This window comes from Callithrix jacchus, chromosome 8 (assembly GCF_049354715.1).
Source record: "Callithrix jacchus isolate 240 chromosome 8, calJac240_pri, whole genome shotgun sequence".
Lineage (NCBI taxonomy): Eukaryota > Metazoa > Chordata > Mammalia > Primates > Cebidae > Callithrix > Callithrix jacchus.
In genome coordinates this window covers 138,829,981-138,856,598 of record NC_133509.1, presented here as the reverse complement: position 1 = coordinate 138,856,598, position 26,618 = coordinate 138,829,981, and the positions used below count along the sequence as shown (strand labels likewise).

The following is a 26,618-nucleotide window of genomic DNA, read 5'->3' as shown; positions in this document are numbered from 1 at the left end:
TCCACAAATATTCAAAACATATCTGCCCTAGATAACTATAAACAGACACGCTCTACTTTGGGGCATCTTCATGGCCCACAAAATAACTCTTCCTAATGACTCGCTCAGAAAATCCGAGGACAGGTGCATGAAAGTGAAGTCACTTTCAGAGAATCTGCCTTAGCATCACACAGAGTTACTGAGCCTCTGACCATAAGATAAACCAAAGCTACACTCTGAAAGCCAACTGCGGCAGCCCACAGAAAGACCCATTTCCATGGACACTCCGCTTTAAGAATCAGCATCTGTAAACATTTGAAACTTTATGCCTCCTTCATAATTGCAGCTGACTACAAAAATGTATTACTTACTTTGCACCATCAAATACAATGGATTTGACTTGACCACATTGTCTAAAGAGAGACTGTAGTTGTTTATAGTAAAGAAATCCATATGGAGGAATGTGCTTCAACTGTAAAACATAATACAAAATCAGAACAGATTATTAGAGCTAACAAAATAGCTTCAACAATCACAAGCTCAAAGCGGCTGCACACTGCTTTAGTTTCTAAAAACGGAATTTACTATCTTTAACCATAATATATAAACTCTACAGATCAGTGCATTTAATGACTTTTAAATTATAACTATGTTCTATAATAAATATGTTAAATAAAGTCTAATTTACCCCTGTTAAAATAATGTTAAGTCGCTCATCCTAATCCCAGCACTTTGGGAGGCCGAGGCAGGCAGATCACGAGGTCAAGAGATCAAGACCATCCTGGCCAACAAGGTGAAACCCTGTCCCTATTAAAAATACAAAAATGAGCTGGGCGTGGTGGTACGTGCCTGTAGTCCCAGTTACTCGGGAAGCTGAGGCAGGAAAATCACTTGAACCCGGGAGGTGAAGGTTGCAGTGAGCTGAGATCGCACCACTGCACTCCAGCACTTCAGCCTGACAACAGAGTGAGACTCTGTCTCAAAAAAAAAAAGTATAAGTCTAACACAGCAAAATTAAGATTTGTTTACTTCTGTTTTATTTTCCCTTAAAATAATCAAGCTTACTAAATACTTCTTTTTAAAACAGATTTCTACATAAGGAATAATGGGAATGTAAACTTTAAAGGAAATGTCTAACTAATGAAAGGAGTGGGTATTTCCCCATCACCACAGCAGAAGGACAAAACAGCACACGATCAAATCGGCACTGACCTTTACTGTATGAACTCTGAAGGCACCACAGTGGGTTTCTGCAAAGCCCTCCCATCACTCCATACATTCCCCAGACCAGGGCCACCCCTGTGCCAGCCCAGCTCTGCACGGAGCTCCGTGACAGGACGGGAGTAAGTGAAGGCATGGGCTGGGACTCAGATCCAGTCAGTTCCTGTCTCCTCACTCCCTGAATCTGCACACCTCCTTAGGCAAGTTATAGAGTTGCCCAGAGATCCAACTGCCACATCATGAAATAAGAATGCCATGAGAAATCCCCAACTCAAAGGGTGGGGTGGGGCTCCGAGAAGAGTAGAAAGTGCCTAATATACAGTCTCTCAAGGGCTAAGTGAAGCTAGCTAGTATGTAACTTTTATTATGCATACACTGGGTAATTTGGAGCCTCCAGAGTGCAGGTGACTAGGCTGCCTGTGGTCAAGGGATGCAGGCACAGCTGCTGGATGTCTGAGGAGGAGTCCTATAGAACCCTTCCAGTCGTGCACAGCTGAGGGAAGAAAACCGTGAAGGGGCAGAGGCGTGAGACAGGAAGCCAAGCAGAGAGCTGAGCCAACCCTGATGGCCAACAGACGCGCAGGTGCCAATCAAATGATCCTTGGTAGCTATAAAAAGTAATGACTTCCTTTTAAAATCCCTTCCAGAGGTATCAAGTGTATCTCTCATCTCCAGCATGAGCACCAGTTCGTTTTGGCGCTTATTAAAGACCTCCAACTGTAATCTCAAGACATCTGCGCCCCTTCCTCATGAACTCTTCATTTCTTCAGAATTAGCAGGGGTGGTGTAACAAGAACCAGAATAAAAGCTGGCGCATATGATACGCCAAGCATATATGATATATCACATATGTGATATATGATATCACTGACGAGCACATATGACATGACACGGATGAACTTCAAGTGCTTCTCAACCCCCTTATCAGATACAGGCACATACTGGAACCAAGTGATCCAAAACAGTCCAGTCTCAGATGCTTTATTCCAGTGTGCTGGATGTCATATCATGCTGGGTTGAGATTAGTGAGAATGACTGATAAAACAATGCCACTACTTCACGAAAATAAACTTCTTTTTCTGGCTGCTGGGCTTTAAACAACTAGGTTGCAAATGTGGATTCAACAGTCAGGGCCTTTGGCTGATCATTAGATATGCCCAAAGGACACACCACTTTAATGCTGATTTCTAGGCCATACTTTCTAGCTCAAATCTCACAGGACCTCAGAACTGAATTTCAACAAATAGAAATAAAATAAGCACTCTCTCGGTGGTTCTCTTGGGCATCCAGGTCGGGGGATAGATGGCTTAAGCCACAGCCCTCGGCGGGTGGATCACGAGGTCAAGAGATTGAGACCATCCTGGTCAACATGGTGAAACCCCGTCTCTACTAAAAAAAAAATAAAAAAATTAGCTGGGCATGGTGGCGCGTGCCTGTAATCCCAGCTACTCAGGAGGCTGAGGCAGGAGAACTGCCTGAACCCAGGAGATGGAGGTTGCGGTGAGCCGAGATCGTGCCATTGCACTCCAGCCTGGGTAAGAAGAGCAAAACTCCGTCTCAAAAAAAAAAAAAGAAAATGTTCTTAAACTTGTAAGTGCTTTCCATCCTTCAACACAGCACATGATCAAATCAACATTGACCTTGAACGTATAAACTCTCAAGGCTTCCTTGTAAGGGCAGATCTGTAAAAAGGGAGGCAAGAGACTGGGGGACAAGTAGATGTACACGAAAAGGCCAGACAAGCCTGGTATTCCCTCCAGGGGAAAATTCACTTAGTTCTCACAAAAACAACGTTTTTCCCGACCATACCCCAGGGAGGGCTGCCTGCCCCCTGCACCTACCACGACAGTTGTCTTGGGGTCCTTGCCAGCCAGCTCCCTGACCGCCATCTCCTCATCAGGCTGTCCAAAAGTAAAGTAATTTGGATAGAAAGCACCTGCCAATACAACCTGGAAAAGAAACTTATTTTCATGAAGTAATGGCTTTGTTTTATCAGTCATTCTCACCAGCATACTAATCTCAACCCGGCATGACATGACATCTACAAGACCTTTCCCCAACCCAAGCCCAATCCCCAAAGTCACAATTCTGGTAATTTCATCTAACAGGAACACTCAAAATGAAACACTTTTTTTCACCTAACAGAAACGTCTTTCTTCAAAAGAGCTCGAGTACTCCTTAGAATGAGGGTTAGGAACGTCGAACTGAACAGGAATGCAAACCATTCGCCACACAAAGCCTCAGGGGTTGGCCAACTTTCTCCACTTCTCCCCACACACATGTGTGCGAGGTACTCTCTCAGATGTTCAGATAAAACTCCAATTGGAACACTCAGACTTAGGGCAGCGGGCTGGCATCCACTGTTCACCTCTAATATGCACTCTGCAAAGAGTCCCTTCTGCAATAAATATATACCCAATTTGAAACGCACCCACCAAAGACTCTCCCCCAGCCTTAGGGCAATCTGACATCCAGGAAGACACCTGCACATTCCCAGCACACCCATTTTATAGGCATCTACCTCAATTCTGTATGCGTCAGCCAATCCTTCTAGGAAACCCTACAGCAGAGGCAGTCTCCACATGGCAGGACACGCTTTCCACTCGCTACCTGCATCTAACTACTAGTCATCTGAATCCGTGACCTCCAAAGTTAAAATAGTATTTTCAGTGTAGGAGAATAGCTACATACACTGAACAATACGAAGAGCACTTCTCTTTCTTAAAAACTAAAACAGAAGGATCTCTCCTGAAGCAGTGATAACACAGGTACTCTACAGAAATACTTTCCTAGAAATTAGAAATGGGCCTGAATCCATTAAATATTAATAAATAAAATAAACAATACTCTCTCGGTGAATCATCAACTCAATGACACAAATAATACAAACCATGGAAAACAAGAATGTTTCCTGGTTCCCAAACACAGTATCAACGCTATGGACCTAAAATCTCCTCTGAGGCATGGTTCACATCAGAAAGCAGGAGTTAAGCGCCTCTTCAACTACGAGACCTTGTAAGCACAAAGAACCAGGAAAAACATATCCGGGAAGTTCCAGCACACCTGGAGAATGAACCGCTGCTTATATGTATACTCCTGGTCCATGACAGGTCGCCGAGAACCAACATGCATGTTGAACTGTGAGATTCTATTCTTCAAGTCTTCATATAATTCAGCCACCTAAGAAAAATACACTGAAATCTGATGTCTGAAAGGTACATGTGTTGTCAGAGCAGTAGAAACCCGAGAAAGGAAGTGCACAGTGGGTAAAGCATAAATACATCTGCAGGAGGAAGCCCTGCAGCTAATTAAGAATCATCTTTTGGCTGTGGGCAGTAACTTGCCTAGAACCCCAGCACTTTGGGAAGTCAAGGCAGGGAGATCACTTGAACTCAAGAGTTCAAAACCAGGCTGGGCAACATGGCGAAACCCAGTCTCTACAAAAAAAAATACAAAATTAGCTGGGCATGGTGGTGCACACCTGTAGTCCCAGCCACTCAGGAGGCTGAAGTGAGAAGTTCGCTTGAGCCTGGAAGGCAGAGGCTGCAGTGAGCCAAGATCATGTCACAGCACTCCAGGCTGGATGGCAGAGTACAATTCTGCCTCCCAAAAAAAAGAATCATCTTTTAAAACTTATTTTTACAGACAAGATCTTGCTATATTCCCCAGGCAAGACAGTGCAGTGGCTATCCATAGGCATAATCCCACTACTGATCAACACAGGAGTTTTGACCTGCTCCCTTTCCAACTTAGGCTGGTTCATCCCTCCTTAGGCAACATGGTGGTCCCTCGCTCCCAAGAGGTCACTATATCGATGTTGAGCTTAATGCGATACCCAATCAGCATGGCGCACTACAGCCCAGAACTCCTATGCTCAAGTGATCCTCCTGCCTCAGCCTCCCAAGCAGCTGGCAATACAGGCATGTGCCACCATGCCTGGCAAGAATCATCTTATTAGAAATTAATTAATAAGTAATGTTAAAGATGAACAATGTAACACTTATAGAAAATACCAGAATACAAAACCATATATGCTCTATTATCTGTTTATAAACACATACCCCTGGCCAGGCACAGTGGCTCACGCCTGTAACTGCAGCAATTTGGGAGGCCGAGGCAGGCGGATCACAAGGTCAAGGGATCAAGACCATCCTGACAAACACAACAAAATCCGTCTCTCCTAAAAATACAAAAATTAGCTGGGTGTGGTGGCAGCCGCCTGTAGTCCCAGCTACCCAGTAGGCTGAGGCAGGAGTATCCAGGAGGCAGAAATTGCGGTGAGCCAAGACTGAGCCACTGCACTCCAGCCTGAGGGCAGAGCTAGACTCCGTCTCAAAAAAAAAAAAAAGTGGTATTAAGGCCAGGTGTGGTGGCTCGCGCCTATAATCCAGCATGTTGAGAGGCCGAGGCAGGTGAATCATCCTGAGGTCAGGAGTTTGAGACCAGTATGACCAACATGGTGAAACCCCGTCTCTACTAAAAATACAAAAAAATAGCCGGGTGTGGTGGTGGGCACCTGTAATCCCAGCCACTCAGGAGGCTGAGACAGGAGAATCGCTTGAACCTAGGAGGCAGAGGTTGTAGTGAGCTGAGATCATGCCACTGAACTGCATGCAGCCTGGGTGACAAGAGTGAAACTCCATCTCACAAAAAAAGTTATATTATGCTACAATTAATTTTTTAAAATGTGTAATGAACTTAGTGTAGCCCAAGTCTGCAGTGCTGATCAATTCTAAAGTAGTGTGTAGTGATGTCCTGGGCCTTCGCATTCCCTCACTGCTCACTCACTGACTCACCCAGAGCTTCAAGCTCTATTCTTTTCGTGTGCCATTTTTATCTTTTACACCAGCAATCCATAGCCCTTTTAGCACCAGAGACTGGTTTCATGAAAGACAATTTTTCCACAGACCAGAGAGGGTGGAGATGGTTTCAGGATGGAACTGTTCCACTTCAGATCAGGCATTAGTCATATTCTCATAAGGAGAATATGGCCCAGGAGTTGGGAAACCCGGTCTAAGACCATATTTTTATTGCGCCTTTCTGTAATGTGTTTAGGTACACAGATACTTACCATTTTGTTGTAATTGCCTGCAGTGGTCAGTACAGGCACATGCTGCACAGGTCTGCAGCCTAGAAGCCACAGGCTATACTATACGGCCTAGGCGTGTAGTGGGCCATACCATCTAGGTCTGTGTAAGTACCTTCTACGCTGTTTGCACAAGGACAAAACCATGTAATTATTCATTTCTCAGAATGCATCCCTGTCAGTAAGCAATGCAAGATTGTATTCGTAGGTTAAAAAATAAAATACCGTAACTTCATCTTTTTTTTTTCCAAGACAGGGTCTCTCTCTATCACCTGGGCTAGGGTATACTGATGGAATCACGGCTCAGTGAAGCTTCTACCTCCCCCAGGCTCATGCAAACCTCTCATCTCAGCTTCCCCAGTAGCTGCAACTACAGGTGTAAGTCTGTTTTATCTTGACATATACTGAAAAGATATAACAAGACTATACAACCATTCCTCATTAAACTATGTATAGGGAAAAAATATTCCTTAACTTGAAAAGGAATATTTATTAGAAACCCAAGTAGTTATACTGAAAGATGAAAACACCAGAGACACTCCTACTCAACTCGGAAATGCAGGAAATACAGTTCTTGGAATGCTCATTCCTACCCACGCACTTAATACGTGTTACTTAATAACTATTTGATAAGCCAACCTTATTTGTATCTATTGGGTCAAAAAACTTGACTTACCTCTCTAATTCTCTTGATCTGAATGTAATTTAACCGTCCCCAATCGAGTTCATCCTTTAAATATATAAGAGCAGAATACTCAACATGAAGGTAATAAATCAGTTTAGCTACTTGAATACATGTTCATCCATTAATGTAAATTACTGAGCGACTACACACGTACTCAATGTCGACTGTGGCACTTCCTGGCCAGGTAGATCCAATTTTACACTGAAGCCAGAAAGCACAATACCCAACCATCAACACAATACAGAAATTCTTCTGAGTTCACCTGTCTCAAAAATTAAAGATAGTCATAACTTGATTATCTTGAGAAAATATGTCTAACAAACTATACACCAACAAGAAAAACAATACAGCTGAGTCTTTAAAAGACTTTAAACAGCTAACTCATATACATATTGGTAGAGATATATCTAGGCACAGCAAATCTCAACACAGACACAACAGTCCTGTAAACAGTCTGTGTAGAGGAAGAACAAAGCCTGACTAAAAAAAGAATAAAATCAAAGATAACAGATTACATTTCTTTTCAGCCCATTATCTAAAAGAACTGAAAACAGAAAACAGCAGGCACACGGCTCTCAATTTTGAACTGACCCAGTTCAACCCAGCACCTACGGCAAGGAAACACTCACACCCAAAGAGGCTGCAGACACCACAGCAAGATCAGTACAACCAACGTGGAGCCGCGAAACAAGCAGCACAGCCCCTCCACAGGCCTGAGAGCTGGCAGCCTCCCGAGGAGCAATGGAAGCAAAAGGACTGGTCTATGGAGATTACGGCCTGCCACTCTTGGGACAGCCGTGCGAGCGCTGTCTACAAGTGACCTGGACTCCAGCCACAGGCAGCCCCATCATGATTCACATGCTATGACCATGCCAAGAAAGAGTGCTTCTCTGATCACTCCCAGCCCCTACAAAGCAGCAGGAAAGGGCTCACCAACCTTTGGGTGCCGCAACTCCCCTCTCTGTCTGCAAGCCTTCCATGCCTGAAAATAAAGGATCCAAAATTTCAAAATCCTGTGCTGACTAACTGAATTTTTCAGTCCACTTTCAACAAACTGCTGAAAATTTACAACATAAAAATTTATAAATTTAATGTTTTCAAAAAATTTCATAAAATTGGACTTCTATCTCCCCTACTTCTTCCAGCACAGTTAATTTAACATTGGACACCATTAACCCTAATAATACTTTCAAGAGATAAAACATTGTCTCTCTCTCTCTCTACCTCATACGTTTGTGGTATGAAAATGTACTAACAGTCTGTGGCGGCTGCTTTCATGGTTTACAGAACAGAAAACTTACTTTAAATGCCTCAACGAGTGCAATACAGTCACTCTTGCTACTGCCAGAGAAATTCATTTTGTTCCTATAAACAGACAACAAACAGTGTCATTCAGTACCATTAAAATACAGTGATACTTTAAAGTATGAATGTGCAGTCAGTACCTATATCCATCGAGATGCTGCCGAAAAGGCATTGCAAAAAAATTCTTCAAAGAAAGAGCTGCCGCTAACAATAAAAGACAAACAAGAAGAATGTAAGACTGTGAGAGTGGTACGTATAAACTTCCCGCTGGCATTTATTCCTTCTCACACTTACCTATAATAAGACACTCATCTAGACATCCAAATACATGCCCAAGGACGATGAGTTTACCGAGCTGCTGATTCACCGGAAGCTGGGCTAAAACTCTTCCTAAGAAGGTCAATTCACCATCATGGGGGTTTTCGTCCTCTCTCTGCCCACTCACTGCAAGTGCCCCAACCTTTATAAAATAAAATTCATGTTATGAGCAAGCACTGATTTACACATATGTTTTCCCCTGAAGGTGGAGAGTCCACAACAGGAAATGAAGACCAAATTTTGGTGAAGAAGGTTCTGGAAGGTTCTAAGTCCATTTATGAAAGGTTGACATGCAACGAAACAGAACTTTTCAAATTTGCCCTTGAAACTTAGAACATATTTTACCATTTTTTTAAAGTATGATACGGGAGGTAACACTAAAGGACTTTCACAAAAGTCTGCTCACCTCACTCTTGAACAAATAGGGGACACACAGTACTAAGTGAAGGATCTCCCAGCTGCCACTGTGGACAAAACCTTACAGAACTATGTATGGGGAAACGTCCCTAACTTGACACGATGTATTTCACAGAAGCCCAAGCAGGTATCATATTTAAAGGCAGCCAAGTGTGGTGGCTCACACCTCAGTCCAAGCTACTTGGGAGGCCACAGTGGAAGGGTCACTTGAGCCCAGAGTTTGAGGCTACCGTAAACCATAATTGCATCACTGCCCTCCAGCCTAGGCAATAGGGCAAGACCCTGTCAATCAATCAATCAATCAATCAATCAAAATAAAGAAGGTAAAACACAGAGGCATCCTCAACTTCGAAGGTCAGAAGCAGAACATGCACAGCCCCAGCACAGTATACACACCCTAGTGTACACAGCTTATACCAAGGCCTCAGTTACAGGTTCAATGACCAGAGTATGAGTCAGGTGTGCAGTCAAAGAATCCCAAGTAGGAAGAGCAGGGTTTCCAGGAAAGCAAGCCAGGAGGCGGCTAAGGAACAAAGTTAGCAGGAAAGTGAGGCGTAGACTGAGGGAGCCACAGTGGGAGAACAGAGCTCTACAGATCCCCGCTCTGACCCCACCACTCACCAAACAGCAAGCAGGGGTGCTGAGGGGTAGGCAGTGGAGAGGTAAGGGAGCAGGAGTTGTGTGTTTCAGGAAGACAACTAGCAAAGCTGGCCTGACCAACACACACAGAACACGGACCTTGGTCATTACACAGGCTTTTTCAGGCAAATGCTGATTATTTACAACAGTCAAGATAACTTAAAGATATCCGTATTAAGAAATGGAGGTTCCCCTTACAAAAACCTTAGCTTTCCCCAACAGTACTGACCATCAGGCAGTCCTACCTCCTTTAGCAGAAGGATGGTGCGCTCAATGTCACTCAGACCAGGTGGGGAAAGGGCAGTGGCCAGCAGAGCTCTCGGCTCACCCATGTTGAGTAATTTCACTTTCAAGATAGTGCTTCCTAATGGACAACGCTGAAAAGAACCAAGCCTGGGATTAGAAATAATAACATAACCAAATCAATTAGCCAATTCACATAACCAGTCCTTCAGAGGGAAAGAGGGGCACAGAAGGACAAGAGAGAAGAAAGAAACATGGAGAGGACTGAGGGAGGGAGAGAAGAGGGGAGAGAAAAGAAAGACAAAGATGGGGAGAGAGAAAGGAAGAAAAGAGAAGGAAAACAGGCTGAAAAGTGAGAAAGCAGGAAAGCAGGGAGAGGGAATGAAGAAAAAAGAGGAGGAAGCCAAAGGAAGGGGAGAAACACAGAAAAGAGGAAGGAAAAAAGCTGATCCCACAATTACTCATTATAAAGGGACACAGAAAATGGCAGCATTTGAAGACAATCCTATTACAGAGCCCACAGATACCAGAAAGAAACCCTCTCATTGAAACTGTAAACTGTGGGTAACACCCTAGACAGCAGTCTGATGCCGTCATCAGTAGTAAGCCCAGATCATGGGTGAGGAGGAATGTGGCCAGACAAGGATTTTTCTGGAATAAAAATTAGATGACACTGGAAATTATATTACTGAGACTGTTTGGCAAAACTATCTATAAAAAATTAACTTTGACACTTCGGGAGGCCCAGGCGGGTGGATCAAAAGGTCAGGAGTTCGAGACCAGTCTGGCCAACATAGTGAAACCCATCTCTACTAAAAATATAAAAAATGAGCTGGGTGTGGTGGTGTGCACCTGTAAACCCAGCTACTGGGGAGGATGAGGCAGAAGAATCACATGAACCAGTGAAAGGGAGGTTGCAGTGAGCTCTAGCCCAGGTGACAGTATGAGACTCTGTTTCAAAAAAATATTTTTTAATTTAAAAAAAATGTTTTTAAATCAACTTTGACAAGCTGCCAGCCACCCCGCATTATGTGACGGAGAGAGGAACAAGCAGAGGGCTCAGAACCAAAGCTGGCCCATGGAGACCATGACAGAAACTGTTACTCTCTTGTGACTCCATCACCTACGGAGCAGCAGCTCTTTTACCCTAACACATCATAAAATTGTCCAAGGAAAGAGAGTGGACAGAGGGGTAAGAGGGAGTCTTAATTCACAATGACCAAAGTGAATTACCAACATCTCAGGAACAGCATGATCAGGTATGGAGTTGTCCCAGAAATCCTTGTGCACCAGCCGGTAACAGTATCCTCTAGACACTCGTCCAGCACGGCCTGCAGAGGGAGATGGGCAAACAGTGTCTAGCATTAGTTACTCTGACATCAGCATGAAGATCTACTTTTAACAGCCCTTAAACATTAATTAGGTAAAGCCTTAAGCATCTTCTACAGACTATGTCAGTAAAACCTTAGAATACGCTACTGTATTCTCAAGTTATTCTTATTTTAAATATTATTCTAAATTAAGAATGACTATCCTAAAAAGTTAGAATAAATTAGAATAAGACTAAACGCTGACTTCTACCTAGTGACCAGTGTAAAATCCAATGCATACTTCTGAGAAAACAACCCCGGCCCAATACGCAACAGAAACCAGGTACACACGTCTTGAAAATGCACAGTTCATAACAGAAAGTCACGAGGTTGGCGACAGGCCCTACAATGCCATTGAGAAGCCTGTCCCAGCAGCTTATGCTTCCTACGGCTTCTGCCACCCACCCATCCTCGCCCCACTGCAAAGCACCCTCCCAGCTGCCAGCCACCCTGCATTATGCGACCGGGTGAGGAACAAGCAGAGGGCTCATGGAGACCATGACAGAAACTGTTACTCTCTTGTGACTCCATCACCTATGGAGTGGCAGCTCTTTTATGCTAACACATCATAAAATTGTCCAAGGAAAGAGAGTGGATGGAGGGGTAGGAGGGAGTCTTAAAATGCGGCTTTAAAAGAAATGGGGCAACCCAGAAAGCATTCCTCCTCCACCTGTGGGGATCCCTGCTGCCTTCCTTCCCATGCATCCCCCTCACTGCCAGGAGACTGTGGAGAATCTGGGCTTCCTCCTCCACCACCACCCACCTTATTTGCAAATGATAGGATGACCTAAGAAAACCCCAAGGCATCACAAAAACAAACAAACCAAAAAAAGCCCTCCAAAAACTGTTAAGTTAATTCAGCAAAGACACAGGATACAAGATCAACACGCAAAAATCAACCATATATCCAGTTACTAGTAATCAACATGTAGAAACCAAAATTGAAACACAATGTCACTTACAATCACTTTAAGTCAAATGAAATACTGAGGCATAAATCTAAACAGCACATACAGGAGGTATACAGTGTATACATCACACACTGCAGATGAAAGACACAGAAGATGGCCTAAATACACACACACACACACAACATTCAGAGACTGGAAGAGTCAACATAGTCATTATGTCAATTTACCACATTTTCATCTATGGGTTCAACATAATTCCTATCAAAATCACAGACAAGTTTATTTAGAAATCTCTCCAGCAAGGCCAATGACTTAGAACATTGAAAGCCATTTAGAACATGAATAAAGTAGGAGGAATCACTTCATTTGATGTAACAACTTATCGGACAATAATCAAGGCAGTAGAGTACTGATGGAGGGAAAGGGAAAGAGCAATGGAGCAGAACCAAGATCCCAGAAACAGACCCATGCAAGCATATGCAAGTGATTTTCTTTATAAAAATGAAAATGCAATTTATATTTTAAATATTTTTTTTCTGTATAGCATGATGCTTTGGTATTTTTTAAAACCCATCTGGCTGGGATGAAACTGCCTCTTCCCAAGACTAGCCAATTCTTAGAGCCAAGGGCCCAGCCAGGAACATGTCTTTGATATGTAAAACTAACCACAGCCGAACATCCTCTACACGGACTGTACACCCAGGAGGCAAAATTCCTCTGCCTTAATCACCCCAGGGCCAGATGCCAAAAACTAGGGATCACCACCTCTATTATCCAAAGTCCACTGAGGTTATTCCAAATGGTTACTAGAAAATGTGTTCTCTCATGGGTCATTCATTTAAAAAAATCTCCAGGGGTGGAAGTGCTTGTTTCACTAGACAAGTCATAAAACAGATAAATAAAGTATTACAGATAAAATAGCATTAGACAAAACTAACTAGATTGCCTTAGTCAAAGGAATGACACACTGATGACCATCAGATCCACTTCAGTAAAAACAGAAAGTATTCCCTTATAAAACAGGTCACTAAAAGGCTTCTATGCACTTGATAAGAGAACCTCATGTATCTCCTGCTGCTAAATTCTAATATGACTAAATGCCACAAGACTTTAATGCACTGTACCAAAATATATTTTCACCAGGTAACAAAAGCTTTTCATGGTCTACCAACTAAGGACAATATTTCACAATCTAAAACCAAAAGACTGACTCTTCTAAAGACAACATCAGGAAAAGACTGCCCTTGCCGTCAACTACAAAACTTGGGATCTCAAAGCTTAAGTTCATAATCTCACAATCTAGAAGAGCCCTCCGACTCTCAAAACCATACACCCATTAGAAACCTTAAGGTAACGCTAACCAAAACAACTTTCTCCCCAAAAGCAGACAACATGCCAGATGTGAACGGCTTACCCAAGATCACAAATGAAGACTTCTCTACCATGAGACTCTTAACCTCTTATTTTTCTCCCTTGCTCTGCCTCTGTAAATAATGTAAATAGCAACCTCCCTTACAAAGGAGGTTATTATATACACTCATGGGGTATACTTTTTCAATAACATTTTATAGCCAAGCTTATACATGGACTATCTTATGCCTTAATAAACAAAAGATAAAGGGTAGATACAGATAAAAAAATTTTAACAGCACCTTTGTTAATCCATAATCAGTCAGAAACAAAACACTAGTTCACCGCTCTTGACTACACATCATGGCTTAAAGAAAACACTGCCAAAAGGCCTTTACCCTTCTAAATAGATATAATTAGTTAGGTCTCTTTTCCCAAGGTCTAGAGAAAATGAGACTATAATTAAATATGCATCCCTCCTAATAGGCTCTAGAATAGATTCTACTACAAAGCCTCTGATTACACAACAGACTTCTTTCAATTCTCTTGCTAAAGTTGTGCTAGGTGATAAAATTGCTCTAGATTACTTACTGACTAGACCAGGAAAAAAAACACCATACAGTTGCTGACACTACTTATTACACGTGTATAAATACATCAGATATTATAAAGACTCAGCTGCAGAAGATACGCAAACAGGCTGTTTGGTTAAAATGAGTAAACTCTTTATCTGACTCATTCTTTGATCGATTTGATTTTCAATGGTTTGGTTCATGGAAACCCTGGCTAAATAACATATTCCAGACTTTTGGTATTATCCTCCCAATAGTCGTAATGGGAGTCTCCCTGGTACACTGTATTCTTTCAAAAGTTTTAAATGTTTACACACAGGCATCTATAAAATGCCAGCTGAGTGTGGTGGCTCACACTTGTAATCCAAGCACTTTGGGAGCCTGAGGCAGGAGGATCACTTGTGTCCAGGCTGGACAACATAGTGAGAGCCTGGGCAACATAGTGAGATCCAGCCTGGGCAACACAGTGAGGTCCAGCCTGGGCAACACAGTGAGGTCCAGCCTGGGCAACACAGTGAGATCCAGCCTGGGCAACACAGTGAGGTCCAGCCTGGGCAACACAGTGAGGTCCAGCCTGGGCAACACAGTGAGGTCCAGCCTGGGCAACACAGTGAGGTCCAGCCTGGGCAACATAGTGAGGTCCCTATCTTCACAAAAAAAATAAAAAATTAGCTAAGTGTGGTGGCACACACCTGTAGTCTCAGCTACTTGGGAGGCTGAAGTGGGAGGATTGCTTGAGCCTGGGAGGTTGAGACCACAGTGAGCCATGATCATGTCACTGCACTCCAGCCTGAGTGACAGAGCAAGACCCTGTCTCAAAAATAAATTTTAAAAAAGGCAGTCACTCCTTCACTTAAAACACAACAAAAGCTAAAAAAAAAAAATTAAAAATTAAAAGTGTGACCATGAAAAACACCATAAATAACGTGAGACTAAAAACCCAAAATGACCAAAATGACCATAACTAAGAGTGGCACTAAAGCCCTAAGTTTTGGTCACACTCTCACCTAAGTAAAACCTGATCAAAAGCAGGAAACTGTTATACAAAATGATGAGAGACTATTGTTTTGGACTAAATTCAGACACTAGGCTTCAACAGAGCAGGCTAATCCAAAATAAAGTCACTTGTACTAAATGCAAACTAATCAAGCTAAAACTTCTAAAAGAAAAAAAAAAACAGATGCTAAAACAGACCAACTTGTTTCCTTCTCCTATTAATAAAAACAAAAAATCCCAACACAGAGGCCCCTCCACTCTAACCCTTACAAAAAAATAACTTAAAATCCTTGTTGCCACCTGACAAAACTCACTGTTCTGCTATTTCCCAGTGAGACTTAAAACCAAATAAACACATTTACAACGGTGACAAAGTGACATCAATGCCTAAGGTTTTGGTCAACCTCTTAATCTTGACAGGTTGACCAATGGGGAAAACTGTTAAATGGAGCTTAGCCTAAAGATACCTCCTTACATATTTTAGGTTGAGCTTCAAAGTCCCTCTGCACATAGTAAACTGTAACCTAACCAGATGTGTAAACAGACTATACCCACTCTTATGCCAGTCATCAAGTTTCAGCCGATGAAAGGCAACGAACTGCTCAAATCATGTTCAAAGAGGACCAATGCCCAGCTGTAATCAGTGTGGCCACTTCTGTACCTCGCTTCCGTTTTCTACATGTCACTTTCCTCTTTCTGTCCATAAATCTTCCTTGACCACGCAACGGCACCAGATTCTCTCTAAACCTCTTCTGGTTCAGAGGCAGCCCCATTTGCAAATTGTTCTTTAAAACTCTGTTAAATTTGTCTAAAATTTTTTTCTTTTTTTTTTGCAACAGCATCTCACTCTAGTCACCCAGGCTGGAGAGCAGTGGCGCAATCATGGCTCACTGCATCAGCCTCCCAGGCTCACTCAATCCTCCCAGCTCAGACTCCTGAGTAGCTGGGAGTACAGGCACACGCCATCATCCCTGGCTAATTTTTGTATTTTTTACAGAGATAAGGTTTTGCCATGTTGCCCATGCTGATCTCAAACTCCTGGGCTCAAACAATCTGCCCACCTCACCCTCCCAAAGTGCTGAGATAACAAGAATGAGCCACAATTTTTTTTGTCTAACCAAAAAAAATTTCCTAACAGTAGTCCTGGCAAGGGTATGGAAAAACAGATCTCACACATTGCTGATGGAATGTAAAATAACACAGCCACCATGGAATGAGTTTGCAGTAGTTTCTTATAAAACTTAACAGATTTACCACATGACCCAGTAATTATATTCCTGGGTTTTTATGCCAGAGGAATGAGAAAACTTATGGCCACACCAAAACCTGTACATGAATCTGCACAGCCACTTTATTCTTATGGCAAGAACTGGAAAAATCTCGAATGTCCTTAAACAGGTAGATGTTCAGTGGAATAAAAAGAGATGAACCACCGATACATGCAGCTTCTGCTGGCTTACATGGCTCCTAAGAATACTGTGGTAAGTAGAATACTCCTTAGTAATAAAAAGAGATGAACCACCGATACATGCAGCTTCTGCTGGCTTACATGGCTCCTAAGAATACTGTGGTAAGTAGAAAAAGCCAATCTCAAAAGGTCACATCTGTCTGATTCCATTTTCTAACATCCCGGAAATGACAAAGCTGCAGAGATGAAGACGGGTCACTAGCTGGCAGGCGGAGTGTTCAGGGCAGGTATGGTTGTGAGGGAGCAGCACAGGGCCACCCCTGGATAGCAGTGGGACAGGTCAGTTCTGTGTTCTCATCACAGTGTGGTTACACAAACCTACACATGGGATCAAACTGCAGAGAACCACACACACAGTACAGGTGAAACTGTGAAACAAGGTATATACTGACATAGTGTAACAGTGTTACACTATGTCAATTTCCTGGTTGACTCTAGGGGAAGATGAAGGAAGGAGTCAAGGGAATCTACGTACTATCTTTGCAGCATCTTGTAAGGGAAGAAATTTTAAAATAAATATCTTTCTAATTATAGAAATTTTGAACATACAAAAGATAGACAAGAGATAAAACTCCTATAATCCCAAGACTGATCCAAAGATAACCACTTTTAACATTTTTATATATTTATTTCTAGTCATTTTTAAAGCATAGCTTTTCGGTAAGTTAAACGGAGAAAGAGGGTAAACATAGTGAGGTGATTTCAGTTTAATATCCTTTTTTCTCTTAAGTTTATAATAATACATAACTTGACATAAAGTTTTTCCAAAGTGATGAGAGACAGAGGTCTCACTCTGTCTCCCAGGCTGGGGTGCAGTATGAGCGATCTCGGCTCACTTCAGCCTCCGCCTCCCAGGCTCAAGTGATACTCCCACTTCACCCTCCTGAGGACCTGGGACCACAGCACGCGTATGCACCACCATGCCCAGCTAATCTTTTGTGTTTCTGGTAGAGATGGAGTTTTGCCACGTTGTCCAAGCTGGTCTCGAACTCCTAAGCTCAGGCAATCTACCCACCTTGGTGTCTCAGAGTACCGGAATTACAAATACGGCCACCGCACCCGGCCTCTGTGACCGTATTTTAATGGGTGCTTAGTCTCTTAACCCGTCTCTAGCCAAGTCGTTTCGGGGGAGGCAATATAACAAAAAGGTTCAGAATGTAGACCGAAGACAGATTTCTGGGTTCAAACCTCATTCCCATCTCTTCCTAGTATAACCTTGAGCAAGCTACTATTCCTGTATGTCTCAGCTGCTTTTCACCAAGAAATGGGAATCTTAATTAGCACACTAAGTACACTTACCTCCCAGGGTTGTTAGGAAGATTAAATAAATCAATAAAATATTTAGAAGAATGTCTGGCATATGGTAAACATTCAATCAATGTTGCCTTTATTATGTTGGGGGGTGTATTTAGTATTCTGTATTCTTGAAATGGTTTTTTATCTACCCTCCCCAAAAAGTTCTCTAAAAAACAAACAAAAAAATAAGCCACTTCTCAGTCTGCAATGAGAACAATGTCCCCTGACATCGGTTCTCACCACAGGTGATCTTAACCTGTCCCAAGTATGTCATGAATATACCTCCACTGTGGTCAAAGCATCCCAAGACCCAAAAAGTGACTCCACACCCTCATCTGCCCAGTGATACATGTGGCTGATGCGGCAAATCTGGAGCTCTCTGCAGAACCACTTTAGGAAAACTAACCCTAGGAAGATCAGAGTCAAACAGAAATCAGATCGCCAAAAATTACTGAAGTGGGCCAGGCGTGGCAGCTCACATCGGTCATCCCAGAACTTTGGTAGGCTGAGGGGGACGGATCACCTGAGGCCAGGAGTTCAAGACCAGCCTGGCCAATATGGAGAAACCCCATCTCTACCAAAAATACAAAAATCGGCTGGGCATGGTGATATGCACCTGTAATCCCAGCTACTCAGGAGGCTGAGGCAAGGGACTGCTTGAACATGGGAGGCAGAGGTTGCAGTGAGACAAAATCGCACCACTGAACTCCAGCCTGAGTGGAGTACATTTCAAAAAAAATAATTACTGAAGTGATCCGCTTGGTTTCCACAGGTCTTCACCAATAATTGCTCAATTTCACTTTGGGAAAAAATATAGTGTCAGGATGATGGGGTTTATCCATTACGTACAAAGGCCTCATGCATTTGAAGAGAGGAGAAGTATGGATTTACTCTGACAAATATGGGAAGCCATTGCTAAAAACTTAAACTAGTTCCAAGAAAGAAAATATCTGAGTAAAAATAAAAGTGCAAAAACAATTTTTTTTAAAAACGCCTCAATGTGCCACTGAGTCACCACTGACTCGTGATTGTGCTTTAACACAAATGTCTTACCTTTTCTCTGATTACAGCTGGTTTTGGAGGCCCAACTCAGTCGCAGACTCTGATAATTTGTATCTTCATCACAGACCAGTGTTCTAGTCAAACAAAAATCTATAACTGCCATTTAAAAAAAAGGGAATGTAAACACCACGCTACTAAGAAATCATTGCATAAAAAATCATAATGCATAATGATAAACCCGCTTGAAACATGCAGCTTATAACCTGGTGAACAGGCAGAAATGTTTGGCCACGCACTGACCACTCCTTCTGCCCAGGACAGGGAGTTGGTGGGCACATCCTTTCTTGTTGACTACTGGGAGTCTCTGGGGGTAAACAACGGCCTACCTGGACTGCACCCAAAAGAGTAACGTTCTCCAAAAGAGCACCACTACAAGAGTAGTACAGAAAAGCAACTGATGCACGGGCCTACCCGAATTCAAATCCCGCATCTGCATGTGTGCCTGTGGGTGGGCCTGGGTGTCTGGGTATGTGTGCGTCTGTTTGGATGGGTGTGTGTGTCTGTGTGTGTGCATCTGTATGTGTGGGTGTGTGTGTGTGCCTGGCTGGAGAAGCTGCCGAGTATCTCTGTGCTTTCGTATCTTCATTGGTGGCCTGCCTCCTCCCCCCACCACAGCTTTCCCCTCACACAGCCTAAGCACTGGCGATCTCCTGTTAGCAACACTCACTCCCCTAGGCCACCTCTTCACTTATTGCCCCATTTCCTCTACCCAACTACAGCAAAGCACCTGTGGAATGTTGCCTGCCACCACTGGTTCTGGGTTCACCTCTTCCGATTCTTTCTTGAGCCCATTCCAAGCAGACCAAAGCTGCACTCGTCAAGGTCACTGACAATAGCCTGTTGCGGGGGGGGGTTCCCCCTGACCCACCAGGGGCATCTGATGCACTCCTCCACTCCATCCCCTCAAGACCCTTTCCTACTGGGTGTCTAGGCCTCTGTGCTCACTGGCTTTCCTCCCACTGCCCTGGAGGCCCCCTCTGCAGCTCTTATTGCCCATCTTTAAACACCAGGGCCACCCTGCCTCTGTGCACTTCCAGAAGAGCTCGACCAGGTTCCTGGCTTTCAACTCCAGTCACCAGCTGATGCCCCCACCACCTGCTCCCTGGCCCTGGTCTCCAGGCTCACACAGCCAGCTGCTTCCACAACACCTCCACCTGAACATCTAGTTGACCTGTACCTGAAATTATAAAGACCTTTTACATGCAGAGCATCGCTCTCTCCCACCAGGACACAGCAGCCATGAGGACTGGACTTTGTCTTATTCACCAGTGTACTGCCAGCACTGACAGGAGTGCCCAGCACATGCATTAGGTTTTCAGATATACATTACTGAATGCAGAAAACTCACTGATTACCAATCTCACCAAGTAATCAGAGGGACATTTGCAGAAGACCGGATGACAAAGTGGCCTGCTCCAGAGTTGACATGGCGTCCTGCTAAGCAACCTACAGAACTGAGATGGCCTGAACTCCTCTCACACCTGCCTCCCTCCAGTCACAGAACTCCAGCAGTCCCAAAGCTGTTTCCCACAAACCCCAGTGGAACACCCCTATACTTCCTGCAACCCAGCTTGCCCTCATGAAACGGCGTACTCAGAGGCGGTGGTGGTGAACTGATATGGGAGAAACCACGTAACCTACTTTTCTAAATTCCGTCTTCCAAAATGGGAAGAGATGGGGAGGAAGAGAAGAACAATTCCTGAGGTGAATAAGCCAATAAATACAGTACCATAATTTATGCCAGGAGGTGAAATGGAGAAGTGTCTTACCGTATTTGACATCTGGAACTGTGACAGAACTCTCTGCAATATTGGTGGACAGAATAATCTGTTAAACATCAAAGAAAAAAGCTGACATTCCTACTATATTCTGAACATCATTAGGTAAAGTTTTAAAAAACTCAAAAATTATTTTAAAGCTTCTGAATGTAAATGCTAAACTCAGATCTCAAAATTAGCCATTTTTCTATTTTATACACATCACAACTCATCAAGAAGCCCCTGATGAATGGAAAACCAGCCACATACAACACAGCAGGAGCTTAAACACAGGCACACAAGACACAGGCAAAGGGAGCTGTTCCTGACCGCTGCTATGGTAGCTTTGGTAGGGTGGAGAGGGGTCCAGGAATTGCCCCAGGGCAAAAGGCATAACCAGGTTTCTAGAAGAAGGGCTGTAGCTTGTACTTGCCCTAGAATACCACCCAAGGCTGCTCCAGGGGATTCCAAAGCAATCAAGGGGAAAAGGCTGTCCGCTCAGGGCCCCTGATCACCTCAAGCAGCTCTAGAAGGGTCTTGTTAAAACAACTCCCATCATTCACACATAATCTGAGATTTTAAAAATCCTCCTGAAGCAGGACCTAGAATATGGCTTCTAACTAGAGTCACCAGAGTGGTTTCAGGGACATCAGAACAGTCCCAAAGTTGAAGAAACACTAAAGAAGAATTAAAAGGTATCACAATTCCTGAATTGAGGAAATAAAAAATCTTGGCTTTTCAGCAAACCGATTTACAAAATAAAACACAAAACTAAACAACATATCTGGCTCATTAGGTAAATTTTTTTTTGTTTTATTTTATTGCATTTTAGGTTTTGGGGTACATGTGCAGAACATGCAAGATAGTTGCATAGGTACACACATGGCAGTGTGTTTTGCTGCCTTCCTCCCCTTCACCCACATTTGGCATTTCTCCCCAGGCTATCCCTCCCAGCTCCCCACAACCACTGTCCCTCCCCTATTTCCCCCAATAGACCCCAGTGTGTAGTACTCCCTTCCCTGAGTCTCACTCTGTCTCAAAAATTCGGTGACATGGTCTCAGCTCACTACAACCTCCATCTCCTGGGTTCAAGCTATTCTTCTGCCTCAGCCTCCCAAGTAACTGGGACTACAGGTGTGCACCACCATGCCTGGCTAATTTTTGTATTTTTAGTAGAGACGGGTTTCACCATATTGGCCAGTCTGGTCTCAAACTCCTGAGCTTACGATCTGCCGTCTCGGCCTCCCCAAGTGCTGGAATTACAGGCATGAGCCACCGTGCCCGGCCTAGGTATATATTTAAGTGACTAAGCAGAATACACTGCTGAAATGTGAAGCTTTTTTCTTTTATTCATTTTTCTTTTTGAGACAGAGTCTTGTTCTGTCACCCAGGCTGGAGTGCATTGGTGTGATCTTGGCTCACTGCAGCCTCGACCTCACAGACACAAGCCTCCCACCTCAGCCTCCCAAGTAGCTGGGACTACAGGTGTGTGCCACAACACCCAGATAATTTGCTTATTTTTCTGTAGAGATAGGGGTTTCACCATGCCACCCAGGCTGGTCTCAAACTCCTGAGCTCAAACAATTCACCCGCCTCAGCCTCCCAAACTGCTGGAAACACAGGCATGATGCACAACACCTGGAAAATTTTTTTCATGAGTAGAGTCTCTAAGGAAAATTTACCTAAAGTGCTTAGAACTTGTCTTCCCAGGTTTCCTACCTTTCTGTACCCAGGCACTGGACTTAAAAATATATTATTCTGTTCTTCTAAAGCCACACTTGAATGAAGTGGGTAGACCTGCAACCTAAGAAATCACTAAAATAAAACATCCATGAAGAAGAGATACACATGAGATACAAAAACAAGTTATCTAAGACAGAAACAATGCAGCGGCTTAGAAGGAAGAATACAGCTGTATCACTTTCAACATACCTTTTATGAACCAGGTTGGTGAGAAGTTCATGCATATAGTTTATTTCAGCCAGACCTGGGGAAGAAAAAGTGGAGGAGGGAAATAAACATGTTTGTATTTACTGCTAGATATCAACCTTTAAATTGAAATGGCATATCTTTCAAAGAAGGCCCTTCCAGTTTGACTTTTTTATCCTCTTTGCCTAAATATGCCAGAAATACAAGTAAAAGTACACAGTGACATTGATTAGCAGAAACTCAAAAATATGGCGAAAAACCACATTCTTCAGTTTTCCTTCACACAGCAGTGACTGCCTGTGGGCGTTGGCTGTATGGGAATCTTTGTATTCCTCCGCACCCCATATTTTACAAAGTTTCTATCATGAGCATGCCAAACCTTTACAGCCAAAACATAACATTTGTGAGGTCTTGGTCATGAGGATATGCTAAACCATTTCTATCAGGCCTCCACCTGTCCGCTGAAAGCTAGGCTAGCATGTGCTTTTGCCTCACCCTGATTCTCAAATCTGAGTCTGTTATGGGTTGAACTGTGTCCCCTAAAAAGATGTATTGAATTCCTAACCCTAGTAATCTGGAGTGTGGTGTTATTTCTAAATAGAGTCGTTGCAGATGTAATCAGTTAAGATGAAGTTATATTAGAACAGGGTAGGCCCTTCATCCAAAATGACTTGGTGTCCATACAAGAAGGGAAGAGGCACAGACACACAGGGAACACCATGTGACAACAGAGACAGGAGTCGTGCAGCCACAGGTCAGGGAGCACCAGGGACTGACGGCCACTACTAGGAGCTGGAAGGAGGAAGAGGCTCAGAAAGAGCATGGCCCTGCTGAGAACTTGATTTTGAACACTTAGCCTCCAAAACAGGGAGAGAATAAATGACTTCTTTTAAGCAATCCAGTTTGTGGCACTTTGTTGCAGCAGCCCTAGATAACTAATATAGAACTGTTCAAAAGAGATCAGTTAACACATAAACGTGTATCAAACGTGAGTTCACATGAACATATTAAAAAGACAGCAGTCCTAAATGTAAAATATCACTTATAAAGATTTCCTTCAGCCAATATTTAGCAGGTAAAAAGTTATTTATCAGCCAGGAGCAATGGCTCACGCCTGTAATCTCAACACTTTGGGACGCCAAGGCTGGTCGATCACTTGAGCCTGGCAGTTGGAGACCAGCCTTGGCAACATAGTGAAACCCTGTCTCTACAAAAAAATACCAAAAAAAAAAAAAATTGGCCACACATAAGGGTGCACGTCCAATCCCAGATACTTAGGAGGCTGAGGCAGACCTACCACTTCACCACAGGAGGTAGAGGCGGCAGAGTCAGGGTCACACCACTATACTCCAGCCTGGGCAACGGAGCAAGACCCTTTCTAAATATAAATAAATAAATAAAAATAACAAGTATTTATCTCATGTTAGGTAATCCCAAGCTCTACTTAAGATTAAGTACATGGCTCTACTTTGGTGATTTTTCTCCCTTTAATACAATATTATCGCCTGCATTAGTCCTTTGATAAATACTTTCCAGGGCAAATACACCACCACCCCACTGTCAGCTAAGAGCTGCTCCCTGCATGTACACAAACCCTTGTCACCTAAGCAAAACATGACGAAAGTTTGAAACTCATATGTTGCATTCCAAAATTAAATAAGCTATTTTCATTGCTTGTTCTTCATTATCCATTACCATAAGAACAAATCCGTTTATGCTCTAGATATTACGACAGAAAGATCTGAATTACTGTCATAATGTTTCATCAAGCTAAACCACTTGATTAAAAAATCAAGTAATTTTGAAAAAGTACAATTTAACATAAGTTCATCTTTTCAGAAAGGTATTTTAAAAGCCTGCTTTCTCAACCACTGAGGAAGAAACTCAACGATTACTTTAATGATCCTCATGGTATTACAATAATGGTATGTTTTACTATTACTAAGTTTTCAAGGCAAACTGATGAGTTATCTCATATTTATAACCATGTATGTAAAATGTAAGTTTAACAAAGCCAAATATTTTATTGGAACTTTTGAAGGTGGCAAGACTGCCTTCAAAAAGTTGAACTTTGGCTGGGCAGGGTGGCGCCTGCCTGTAATGCCAGCTACCCAGGAGGCCGAGGCGGGAGAATCGCTTGAATCCACGAGGCAGAGGTTGCAGTGAGCCGAGATCGCGTCACTGTACTCTAGCGGGGGCAACAGAGAGAGAGACTCTGTCTCAAAAAACAACAAAGACGACGACATTTTGAACTGTTAATTATTAATAAGAAATCTTTTCAGAAACACAAGGGTTATCATAAAAAGCCAAACTGAAAGTTACATTTGTTCACATGTTCAAAGTGTAAAAAGCATAGACCTATGGAGAGCAGCATTTTCATAATCTGCATTAGGCACAAACGTAGCCTCTCTCCAGAGTATTATGATTCCAAGTCACAAAATTATGACAGTCTCACCTGGCAAAAACACCAACACGCTGCTTCGCTCCGACACAAACTGGGCCCCTGCCCAGGCCTTCTTCCTGTTAAGAACGTAATGTGCACAAATATGAATAAAGGCTATAGCAGCTACTGCTTCTCTACAATCGTAATATTACAAGCTTTTAATCCTGAAGGGCTCGTACAGGTCATCCAAAGTAATGCTCTTTATTTTGCATAGAAAACACAGAAGCGTCTAAGGAGATGAGAAAACATACAAGGCCCATGGTCATTCAGGGGACCTTAAGCCTTTTGATTCATTATTTTCCCCTGTCGAAACTTACCATCTGCAGAAGTTTTCCTTGAAATTTAGTTACCGCAATCCAGAACTTCAAAGTAAAAATCACTTAAAATAACTGCAAGCAAAATTTAAACTTTCAGGAGTCCAAACTACTATTAGAAAGAATTTGTACCAAACTCTCAAATCATCTACTCGCCTCCCTGCCACTGTCAACATATTTACTTTTGTGTGAATTTAGCACTTTCATTCCTCCGTAAACCTGTGAGCCCTTCCTACACGGCCAGCCCCTTCTCTGTGCAGCCAGGATACAGCAGTAACAAGACAGACAAGCTCCCTGCTCTTTGGAACTTACATTCTAACCGAAGAGACAGACAAGAAACAAGAAACAGGCAAGGCACCGTCAGTTTAGCAGTAAGTGCTGAAAGCAGCACACGGGGAACACGATAGCAGTGCTAAGGGAGGGCGTACGTGTGGAGCGCTCTCAGCAGGACTGGCCGGGAGACACCTCTCTGGGGAAGTAATGCGAGCTGAGGAAGCAGCCATGGAAAAGCCGTGCAGTGCCAATTCCGGCAACGCCTGGGAACAGTCACTACGAAGGAGAAAGGGGTGTCAGGGGTAAACCAGCGTCCATGCTCACTGCTCCTGCTGCTCATCCGTCTCTCCCTGTGAGCTGTTGAGATTTACTCGGGGTGGCTGGCAAAATGCTAGCAAAATATTAGGGAAAGTCATAGATTAGTCTCAAACCTTTTGGAAGGCCGAAAGGTTTTACTGTGACAGGTTGAAGGCAGCCGGTCCAGTATGTTAGAGAAAAGACAGGGATGATAAAAGGCTTTCCCAGTTTAAATCTATTTATCCTACATCCCTTTGTCTCTGTTTACTCCTGTAGACTCTGTGCTCACCTGAGACGTTTATTACCACCTGCAGAGGTTTGGCATGCTATGATGGGTATTATGTCAGGGTCACCACCTCGTCCCTATCTTTTCCCTAACATAATTGACCAGCTGCCTTCAACCTGTCCAATAAAACCTTTCGGCCTTCCAAAAGGTTTAAGACTAATCTATAACTTTCCCTAATATTTTGCTAGCATTTTGCCAGCTACCCCAAGTGAATCTCAACAGTGAGCCACACCTATGGCCTGAGGTGGCAGCCACCACCATAAAAAACACAGGCCTGCTTTGTAGATAGGCCTGCATGGAATGCTGGCAACAGCCAGGGGTGAACGCCCACTGCATCACAGCCCCACCCAGAGGAGAGGCTCACACCCAGTGAGCAGGGTAGGGAGCTCTCCCAGTGAGCA

General features: G+C 43.3%; 1 protein-coding gene across 6 annotated transcripts in view; it reads right to left on the bottom strand.

Moving 5' to 3' along the window:
* TDRD9 (tudor domain containing 9) overlaps positions 1-26,618 on the bottom strand; it is a 140,444-nt gene that overhangs the window by 32,055 nt on the left and 81,771 nt on the right. For all 6 annotated transcript variants that reach the window (XM_035261663.3, XM_078335877.1, XM_035261669.3 and 3 more), the window contains 15 exons: positions 25,060-25,124; positions 22,608-22,662; positions 22,395-22,479; positions 20,688-20,745; positions 18,910-19,014; positions 11,127-11,224; positions 9,896-10,027; positions 8,571-8,736; positions 8,417-8,480; positions 8,273-8,336; positions 7,909-7,953; positions 6,963-7,016; positions 4,264-4,380; positions 3,042-3,149; positions 351-451 (listed from right to left, as the gene is read on the bottom strand). In XM_035261663.3, coding sequence (XP_035117554.1) covers positions 351-451; positions 3,042-3,149; positions 4,264-4,380; positions 6,963-7,016; positions 7,909-7,953; positions 8,273-8,336; positions 8,417-8,480; positions 8,571-8,736; positions 9,896-10,027; positions 11,127-11,224; positions 18,910-19,014; positions 20,688-20,745; positions 22,395-22,479; positions 22,608-22,662; positions 25,060-25,124 — 1,317 coding nt within the window. The remainder of the gene's footprint in view (positions 1-350; positions 452-3,041; positions 3,150-4,263; positions 4,381-6,962; positions 7,017-7,908; positions 7,954-8,272; positions 8,337-8,416; positions 8,481-8,570; positions 8,737-9,895; positions 10,028-11,126; positions 11,225-18,909; positions 19,015-20,687; positions 20,746-22,394; positions 22,480-22,607; positions 22,663-25,059; positions 25,125-26,618) is intronic.